At 42.1% G+C, this 10,510-nt stretch overlaps 1 protein-coding gene across 7 annotated transcripts in view; it reads left to right on the top strand.

Moving 5' to 3' along the window:
- Positions 1-2,874: 2,874 nt before the first annotated feature.
- Positions 2,875-10,510, top strand: part of ric8a (RIC8 guanine nucleotide exchange factor A) — a 48,236-nt gene continuing 40,600 nt past the window's right edge. For 3 of the 7 annotated variants that reach the window (XM_041071317.2, XM_055509844.1, XM_055509845.1), the window contains exons 1-2: positions 2,875-3,729; positions 4,558-4,605. In XM_041071317.2, the coding sequence (XP_040927251.1) occupies positions 3,634-3,729; positions 4,558-4,605 (144 nt within the window). In that variant the 5' untranslated portion in view covers positions 2,875-3,633. The remainder of the gene's footprint in view (positions 3,730-4,557; positions 4,606-10,510) is intronic. The other 4 variants (XM_055509843.1, XM_041071316.2, XM_029154848.3 and 1 more) reach the window with 4 other exon arrangements.

Below are 10,510 nucleotides of genomic sequence, written 5' to 3'. Positions count from 1 at the left end.
GTTTTTCCAGGGATCTGTCGTAGCCACTCCTCCAGTTTGGGGGTCACTGCCCCCAGTGCTCCGATCACCACAGGCACCACTGTGGCCTTCACCTTCCAAGCCTTCTCCAGTTCTTCTCTGAGCCCTTGGTATTTCTCTAGTTTCTCATGTTCCTTTTTCCTGATGTTGCCATCGCTTGGTATTGCCACATCCACCACCACGGCTTTCCTCTGCTCTTTGTCCACCACCACAACGTCTGGTTGGTTCGCCATTACCATTCTGTCTGTCTGTATCTGGAAGTCCCACAGGATCTTGGCTCGCTCGTTCTCTACCACCTTGGGAGGTGTTTCCCACTTTGACCTTGGGGTTTCCAGTCCATACTCTGCGCAGATGTTCCTGTATACTATGCCAGCCACTTGGTTATGGCGTTCCATGTATGGTTTCCCTGCCAGCATCTTACACCCTGCAGTTATGTGCTGGACCGTCTCAGGGGCCTCTTTGCACAGTCTACACCTTGGGTCTTGTCTGGTGTGGTAGATCTGGGCCTCTATGGCTCTGGTGCTCAGGGCCTGCTCCTGTGCGGCCAGGATGAGTGCCTCTGTGCTGTCCTTCAGCCCAGCCCTTTCAAGCCATTGGTAGGATTTGTTGAGATCAGCCACTTCAGTTATGTTCCGGTGGTACATCCCGTGTAAGGGCTTGTCCTCCCATGATGGTCCCTCTTCCAGCATCTCATCCTCTGTTCTCCACTGCCTGAGACATTCACTCAGCACGTCATCTGTCGGGGCCTTCTCCTTGATGTACTTATGGATCTTGGATGTTTCATTCTGGATAGTGGCTCTCACGCTCACTAGTCCTCGGCCTCCTTCCTTGCAGCTAGCGTACAGTCTCAGGGTGCTGGATTTGGGGTGGAACCCTCCATGCATGGTGAGGAGCTTTCGTGTCTTAACATCTGTGGTCTGTATCTCTTCCTTTGGCCACCTTATTATTCCCGCAGGGTATCTGATCACTGGCAGGGCGTAGCTGTTTATTGCCTGGGATTTGTTCTTACCATTGAGCTGGCTTCTTAGGACTTGCCTTACTCGTTGGAGGTATTTGGCTGTTGCCGCATTCCTTGTTGCCTGTTCAAGGTTGCCGTTTGCCTGTGGTATTCCAAGGTACTTGTAACTGTCCTCAATGTCTGCTATTGTTCCTTCTGGGAGTGAGACCCCTTCTGTGTGGATTACCTTGCCTCTCTTTGTCACCATCCTCCCACATTTCTCGAGCCCGAATGACATCCCGATGTCCGAGCTGTAGATCCTGGTGGTGTGGATCAGCGAGTCGATGTCTCGCTCATTTTTAGCGTACAGCTTGATGTCATCCATGTAGAGGAGGTGACTTATGGTGGCCCCGTTCCGGAGTCGGTATCCATAGCCAGTCTTGTTTATTATTTGGCTGAGGGGGTTCAGACCTATGCAGAACAGCAGTGGGGACAGTGCATCTCCTTGGTATATGCCACATTTGATGGATACTTGGGCAAGTGGCTTCCCATTGGCTTCAAGGGTGGTTCTCCACAACCTCATCGAGTTTGCAATGAAAGCCTTTCTACTGATGTTGTACAGCTCCAAGCATTCAGTGATCCATGTGTATTGCATTGAGACATAGGCTTTCTTGTAGTCGATCCAGGCTGTGCACAGGTTGGTGTGTCGCATTCTGCAGTCTTGGGCGACTGTTCTGTCTACCAGGAGTTGGTGTTTGGCTCCTCTGGTATCCTTACCAATGCCCTTCTGTGCTTCACTCATGTATTGACCCATGTGCCCACTTATCTTAGCTGCGATGATGCCTGACATGAGCTTCCATGTTGTGGAGAGGCAGGTTATTGGCCGGTAGTTGAATGGGGCTGTACCCTTTGAGGGATCCTTCATTATCAGGATTGTTCGCCCTTCGGTTAGCCATTCAAGGTGGGTCCCATCCCTTAGCAGCTGGTTCATTTGTGCTGCCAGGCGCTCATGGGTTGCAGTGAGTAAAGTACACTCTTCATTTTTTTAGTTGTTTGGAGCTGACCTTTCTTGTTCTTGTTATTATTCCAATAATAATTAGTAATATTAATTAGTAATAATGCAGTGCTTACACGGAGTAGGTCAGTAATAGAGTTTCCTCCACTCTTGTCAATGTCTTGTGTTAAATACATATAGCTTCAGGGTGTTTTTTTATTTCCTCTTTGGCAGTGTATAGCATCAGTGCTTAAACTAACCTGTCTGATACTTATGGCATTGACACTGTTTTGTACTTGTATTATTATTTATTGTAATAAATGGTGGATGAACAATAGAACTACAATGAACTGCAATGCAAATCTTTGCCATATTTTATCATGCAGCAGTACAACAACTAAAAGTTGTTTAGTTGCTTTGCCAGGCATCCCTGTGTCCTCTGCCTCACCACACTGATAGTCTGCAGCAACATTCAAACTAATGAAACTCCCTTTTGAAAAAAGAACTATGAAGAATATTGAATCATTTTAGTCATTTTTTACAGTGCTATTATTAAAACGGCAATGGATGCATTATAGATTATATTTCAAAAATTATATTGTACACTTGAAGGCCTTCAGACTGTATGTAGCTGTGCTGAATCAACATCTGAATCTCGTGAAATTATTTTTCTTATTGTTTTCATGTGTACATCATAGCACTGCAGTTACAATCCATTAATCAATGAAACAAAATGCCTGGATTTGCCTGAAGGGTAGAGTGAAGGTAGAGTCATGTGTTTAAAAGCAGGATGTTTCATGGAACTTTGCTCTTTGTGTGTGAGCACTGGGGGCAGTGACCTCCAAATTGGAGGAGTGGCTACAACAGATCCCTGGAATAACATCCGACATCTCAGTCCAGAAAAGTGCAGTCCTAGGAACAGCAAGGATACTGCACAGAACCCTCAAGCTCCCTGGCCTCTGGTAGAGGACCCGAGCTTGGAAAGTGGATGAGACCACTCGCGGAGGGTGAGAATAGAGTGGTATATAGAATGTTTTTTGGATTTAAAAAACTGATAAAAAAAATTTTTCAAAAATAATACATTACTTTCTTCAAATTGCGATATAAAAATGGGACAAATCAAACTAATGAGACATCTTAAAATAATGACTTAGAACTTAGAATAAGATATAATACTGATAGTTTGACTGACATAATATGACTTTTTAGTTAGTAAGTGAATTTATTGAGGCGCTCTCTCAAAAGATTAATACTACTGCACTACAATTAGAGAAGCTGTGCGTCAACTGGCGTGACTTCTTTAAAATTTAATAGCGGTTGGCAAACAACGTATCGATGCATTACCACCACCTTCTGGATAGAATCAACATGCACAGTAAAGTGCATAAACAAACCAGTATTATCTTGTTCTTCTATATCACCCACCCGTGTTATTAAGTCTATCATGCGCTTGGGGCATAGAATAATAAATGACTGCAAGCCTTTGGACGATGGAACGTTCGAAGCAATGCTACTTACCCCCATCCATCCTGCTGGGTCCCTGCCAATCCTCCAATTTAATCGCTTCTTGCCAATTGTTAGGAGTTCTCACACAGTCTGTCTGGGGCTGACAAAGCACCTCGGATAAATACATTGGCACGCAGGGTTCTCCGAGTCAAGGAGGAAGTTGAGAGGAACTTGCTCAATGGCAACGACACTGGATTTAAATAACATCATAACGCAAATGGAGACAGGAAAACAGGACTCAGTATTGAGGGCTCTACAGACCTACAACAAGGAGGTAAACAGAAACAACACAAGGAGTGCGTCATTCTGTTAAGCAATACAGAAATAGTTCAAGTTTCAAATTAGTTACTATTTTTTTATTTACTGCATATATGAGAGGTGAAACACTGACACACACACACACACACACACACACACACACACACACACACACACACACACACACACACACACATGCCTAATATCTTGAAAGTAGTAAATGTCATTGCCTATAATGGAAACATGGCCGTTATGCATCACAAATCTTATTTCATCCTTGAGATGTTTTGAAGGTGCCAGCTTGCTCTTAGTTTTCCCCAGGGCACTTTGCTGGCTGTGCCCAGATTCAATATCTTGCACAAACGCAAAAAATGCCAAAGCAAAATGTGAAAACGTGGTGCAACCTTTGAGACCCTACAGGAGGAATTCAGGTGGTCAAGTACAGTTTGTTGAACACTAAATGGTTCATAAACATGAAACATCATTTCACTCTGTTGTATGTGCGGTGTGTTATCCAGAGACAAGCAGAGACTACAAATCCTTAAGGCAATAGGATTAGAGTCAATTATTCCTAAATAGTCTTTTACTGTCCAGTTCAATCCTTCTATACCAAAGCAGCTTTGTCTTAGGAGACTGTACCGATTAAGCTGCACACTCTGTTACCTTCAGTGGTCAGTGCCTCCAAATGTGATCACGTGGGTTAAAGAGCAGAAGATAGATTTTAGAAATAAGACAACTATTTTTTGACTGTTGACTCATGCTGCATGGTCTTTATGAGCATTTGGATGGTGACTGTTCTGTCTATTTTACCTTTGTTTGTGCCGTCTGTTCTTAAATCCTTCAGATGAACCTGTGCTTTACATTCAGCAGGGAAGAAGAGCAGGACAGAGAGGTATCACACTCACTGAGATGTAACTGACTGGTCTTTACCAGTCAGTCCTTGTGTCCTTGTGCTGGGGGAGACCGCCTCCTCTTGTGATGTTTGAGATGTTTGACAATTAGACAAAAGGATGGAATGATGGAATATTATTTTATTAGGATACTTTTGACATAAACAAAATGAATATAATCAAAAAACATCACACAGTATCACTTTTTTTTTATTTCTGACGATATAAGCTTAATTTAGGCTCAAATATTATATATTTGTTATATTTTTGTATATTAAAATTAACATTAAATATGTACTGTAAGCTAAACTCTTCTGCTTGCCAAAGCTTACAATATAAAGGAATCTTAATTTGACATTAACCTAGAATCTAATCTAGACTCAGAGATATTTTATTGTAAGTGACATAATGCCGACCTCAGATTCTACTATGAGCGACATTAGTGATATCTTGACCAGGACTGTGACAACTGGCAAATTGAAGGCCTCAGTTCCTGTTTTCCCCATCTGACTCCTCAAGCTTAATTAATTACCTAAATTAATTTCACCTTTATTGCACTGTAAAAGCTACTTAGTCCATGTACAGACTTACTTCCGGCTACAGTCTTGCGAGTCTCATTTGCACAGTAAGAAGTGATCTTATTTCTACAACATTTCCTGTTTTTGCTGAAGAGTATGGCAACATTAAAGCCTTGTTTGACTGGTGATTTTGTGGGAAAATTTCTGCTTCTGTGTTTGAAAGAGAAATGCGTGGATGATCACCTTTTGTTCCAGAGTTAAGAGGGTAATCGTCTGCCACTATCTGCCTCATGCTAAACCTGGATTCATAGCATAAGGACTGCATGTGTTCACGTATCCTGGGGTTTGGATCTTGATGAAAATGAAGAAAGGGGATTTAGTCCACTAAATTTTTTGGATCTCCATGTGTTGGAATATGTTATCACATACTTCCAGCATTCACTGTATTGTTATTCAGTTCTTTATTATCGTTCTTCCATACGTTTTTGAACCTTAACTCCTCCTACATGTTTTCAGCTATAGAAACCATTCAAATATCAAAATGCTCAGCTTTTTAAGGAGTAGTGTGCTATTATTTTTCTCATTTATGTCTTTTATATTTTTTGAAATATTAAGCTTTTTTTCAATTTTCTTCCCATTGAAATGAAAGGAGAAATTGTTTCAAATCCTTTTTAGATGTCTTTTTTAGCTTTAACTACTTCAGCATACTTTAAGCTACAGACACCATTTAAACTAAATACAATCTTATGCACCATAACAGAAACTGGTGTGAGAAGAAGAGACCCTTGCAATAACTGATTAATGGTGCTGCATTAGAATCCTTACATTTACAGCACTACAGTACTTCCCCTTTCAATCAGTTGTAAATTTTAGCTTTTTATTAAATAACAATATCTACAGTATGTTAATGCTTTTAGGAGTTAAAATATATTGTTTTCCTATCCAGAGAAGGCACTTCAGCTTTGTCCTTTGACTTACAGATATTAATGGCGAAATTAAAGCCTTGTGATTTCCTTGTTGAAATCAACACATTACTCAATACTATTTGACAGAGTCAGAACACCGGCATCTGCTGGTTGTGTTTGAGAACTGCATCAGAGCAAATTGACCAACTTGATACAGTTACGTGGTTGTTCAAGATCACGTTATTATTAATATTTAATCAAAGGTGTGTAATTGTGTTTCTGTGGATAATAATATATCAGTAGCCTTTATATGGCAAATATATTTGATAGTCAGATGTTATTAGCAATGTATTTGGTGCTTCTGCAACTTTGTTTTTTTACTACATAAAGAAGATGTGTTTGTCATTTTGTTAAATCAAAGGCTTTTATTTTAAAATCGTTTACACAGAACATGGCTTTAATCAGCTTCTCAGAGACTGATATCTGATTATTAAATAGATTTTTATCGCAATTGTGACTTGTCAAAATGTAGTTGTGGCTATCTTAAATTACAGTTTTGGACCAGTCATAAATACATTACAGATATCTGTAGTGTGAAACGTGTCTGTCTTATAGATGTTAAGTCTGTTTGCCATGTTTATAAAGCGTTGACACATTGAAACAACCAGTCCATTTAAACTGCAGATAAGCAGCTCACGTGACGTATCGGCGCCTCTCGCTCGCATTGGTCACGTAATTTGATACATTAAGCTCTTCTCAAAGGGAATAAATAAAACTGTAGTATATTTGCAGTTGCCAGACTAAAATGGACAAACTAAAATCACCACTACGTTAAAGATCCATGCACACGCTTTTTTCATGCTCCACATTGCTAAAAAATTGGACCTTGATGTCTCAGTAAGTTGTCGGTCACCTTTCATGCAAAAAGCGCTGTAGATCGCCCACACGGCCCGTCTAAAAATGTGTGTTTTAAGCTCTCGTCCAAAACGCTCTATTTTCGGAGTGTGTCGGAAGCTAAACTAATCGCCACACCCCTTTGAGGAAGCGCATAGCCGTGGGAATCAAACGTTACGGTCACTGAATCCATTGTAACAGTGACACTGGCTACCTCGTCCTCATAGTGGAGTTCAACCATACGTTTGATCCAAAATCTGACTCTGAAGTCGAATGGGAGGCCGTTGAAGTGGTTACACTTCGACTGGCGCAAGGTACGTCTAACTGGCAGATTCACATTTAATTTAATTTGATTTATATAATACGCAACTTGATTAGCTGCTAACGCTAATACTAATGGTTGCAAATTAGCAGCCTGAATTAATACAACAGAATATTAATAACACGCCTACAGCTTGTTTGGGAGCATAGCTTGATAAACTAATATAAACTCATTTTTACATGTTTTTTTATTTCTCGTTCTGCTGCTGTGTGAAAATATTTTTTTTATAATTGGATCTTCATCTGCAGCTTATATTTTGCCGTATTTGTCTGTAATTAAGTGCCAAATGTAGGAACAGTGAATGCCTACAGAGGCATGGTGTGACAGCAACTATTGCTTTCAAGATATTGCATGTGTTTATTACTTTTATTAATAAATTAAAATTTCGATAAATCTTACCTCAAGATGCCTGAACCAGTTGTCAAACCTACTGTCATCTATGGTTGATGATCCAGGACTGGAGCCAGTATGATTGAATGTGTATTCATTACAGAACACATTTAATATACAGTATATCAGACAATTACACATGCATGGAATAAATCAGTATCTCAGAAATTTATAAAAAACTTTAGAACATTTTACTATTTACAGATTAATCATAATGTACCTGGGAACTCTGGTTTACAAACATAGTTTTGTTTCTAAATATATATTGACCTAATATTTTTTTAATTGCTTTTAGTAAGGCGTATGATATATCAAGTGCTAATATATAACTAATAGAAATGTAGTTATTGTTTTTTTCAATACTATGTCTGTGTGTATCTCAAGTTGTTGCAGGTATCTAGCCTAGAAGTCTTGTCAGCTGGTGCTGGGGACTTCTAGGGCGAAGAGTCCAAGTCATCCCACCTTCCCTGGTCTGGATCAGAGCAGTGTTTCCTGAGGGACAAGGCACCTATGTTGGACTTAGACCACCTGTGAAATACCTAAATTATTGTTTTTTGGCAATACCTCAATAAAAGCTGAAATATTATAAAACATTTGTCTGTTTTCCCTCATAGGTATACACATACAAAAATAGTTCAGTGAAACAGCAATACTCAAAGCCAACTTTATTTTTAACCAATGCACCAGCACTATAATCCTGGATAAGTTACCGTCAAAGTTCAATTTGCAGACCACAAAATGAACGGGTAGGATTCATGGTTATGTTGAAAGCATAGTTTCTGGAGTGGAACAGGTATAGCCATGGGCAGTTGGCTGCGGAGATGTGAGGATCTTTTTTGTCTTCACATGTTGGAAGACAAATCGGAAGCAGTGCAGCTGCTGTACAGATGGAGGATGCAGCTGTTTTCCTTGACACCACTCTAGAAGGTATAAAGAATAGAATAGCAGATTAATGAAATGACCAGTATTTCCTATGTATCTCACAACCGTTACAGATCTAAACAATAAATAGAGGGAGTTAGATCAGTTTTAATGGTGTTTGCAGCAAACACGTTTTCAACTTATTTTATAGTGCTGGTTTGTTAAATTAATGACCTCCTTTCTGTGAGGTTGCTCAAATTCTGCTCAGAGGGCCGGTGGGACAGGGATGTTTACAAGGTCCTCCATAGAACAACCTGAGTCCAGCAGGACTTTATTGAAGATGGTCTCCATCACATTTTCCACATAATCTGCACCATAACACTAGAGTTACAAATTACCCGTCAACAGACTAAAATATCAAAATAAGTTGACCAACTGCATACAGAGTAAATACATAGACAATAATATAGATCAGATTATGAATACCACAACTACTGAAATGTGAAATGCAAAATCTCTGTCAAATAAAACTGCATATTGGCCAACAAATTATTATACTGCTGTTAAATGTACATACCTTTGCTCCTGAGGTGAGCACTCTTATACTCTTCTACAAAGTAGCCGCATGTCAGTTTGAGAAGCAACCACCTCGCGTTTCGGTAGCTGGCATGAGTCAGCCTGTATAAAACAAAATGTCACGTCTACAGCTAAAGTAGCTGACTAGATAAGCAACAACACACGTTAATGCGAACGATTCGAATCGGACAAATGCTGGAGTGGCTTGGACTCATCCAAATTGCGTGTCAGCACCTTGCAACACTGTCTCTCTCTGTCGCTGTAGCTGTTAGATTCAAAGGTTCTAGCAATTAGCATTCCTTACACAGGAGGGAAGCCAGTTTTTTTCCGATTGTGGATCGTATTTTGACCTAGTCTTGCCTGCTTTCCGCCTGTACCGCTGCCTTGATCTTGTCAATTTGTGTACCGACTTTTGACTGCCTGATCTGAACCGCGCTCTGCGCACCGCTCCACGCGCAGGTCAGATGCCAGCGCCCGTCTCTCCTCCGATGCCATGGCCGCTACCAACGCTGCATTGCGAACCACAGTCTGCCCCAGCCACCGAGCCACAGTCTGCCCCAGCCACCGAACCACATTCTGCCCAAGCCACCAAACCACAGTTTGCCCCGGAACCACAGTCTGCTCTTGCTACAGCACCCCAGTCTGCTCCAGTACCACAGTCGGCCTCCTCCACAAAACCACAGTCCGTCCCAGTCACAGAACTGCAGCCTAATCCAGTCACAGGACCGCAGTTCGCTCCAGTCACAGAACCGCAGGCCGACTCAGTCATGGAACCGCAGCCTGTCACCGTATCCCAGCCTGGTCTAGTCACAGAACCGCAGACCGATCCAGTCACCAAACCGCAGCCTGTCACCTTATCCCAGCCTGCTTCAGTCACAGAACCTCTGGCCGATCCTGTCACAGGACCGCATCCTGGTCCTGCCACAGAAACACAGTCCGTTACCTGGTCGGCGCCCCAGCCTACCGCGGCTGTCCCGCAATGTTGGATCCCGGCCGCACCGGTTCCCACCGGGATTCAGCCCCGGGCTCTGCTCCAGGACGACACACCTACTTCCATTGCAGGCGTCCCTGACAGTGTCTTTTAACGCATCAGCCTCCAGTGCTCACCTCCAGTTGTGTTCCTCCTGGCGCACTTCCCAAACACCGCTCATGCCGCCACCGACCCAGAAGCGAGAGGACGACTACTCCGGGAGGCGACAGCACTCGTCCACAGAATCCCTGCCCTTGCCGAGGCTATGGGGTTCACGGAGCCGCCGTCAGACCAGGTAGCCAAGCCGGTCACAACCTTCCAGTCGGCTCCAACCGCAGAACCCAGGCCGGTTGACACACCACAGTCTGTATTGTATTGGAAAAATTGTACTTTTATGCTTCTTGTGTTCACTTCTTTCAACCATGCATTCTGTACTCTGTTACAAAGCTTCTCTCTGACAGTGCAATGCCC

Source organism: Betta splendens, chromosome 6 (genome assembly GCF_900634795.4).
Source record: "Betta splendens chromosome 6, fBetSpl5.4, whole genome shotgun sequence".
In the NCBI taxonomy this organism is placed as follows: Eukaryota; Metazoa; Chordata; class Actinopteri; order Anabantiformes; family Osphronemidae; genus Betta; species Betta splendens.
This window is presented reverse-complemented; position numbering and strand designations above follow the sequence as displayed.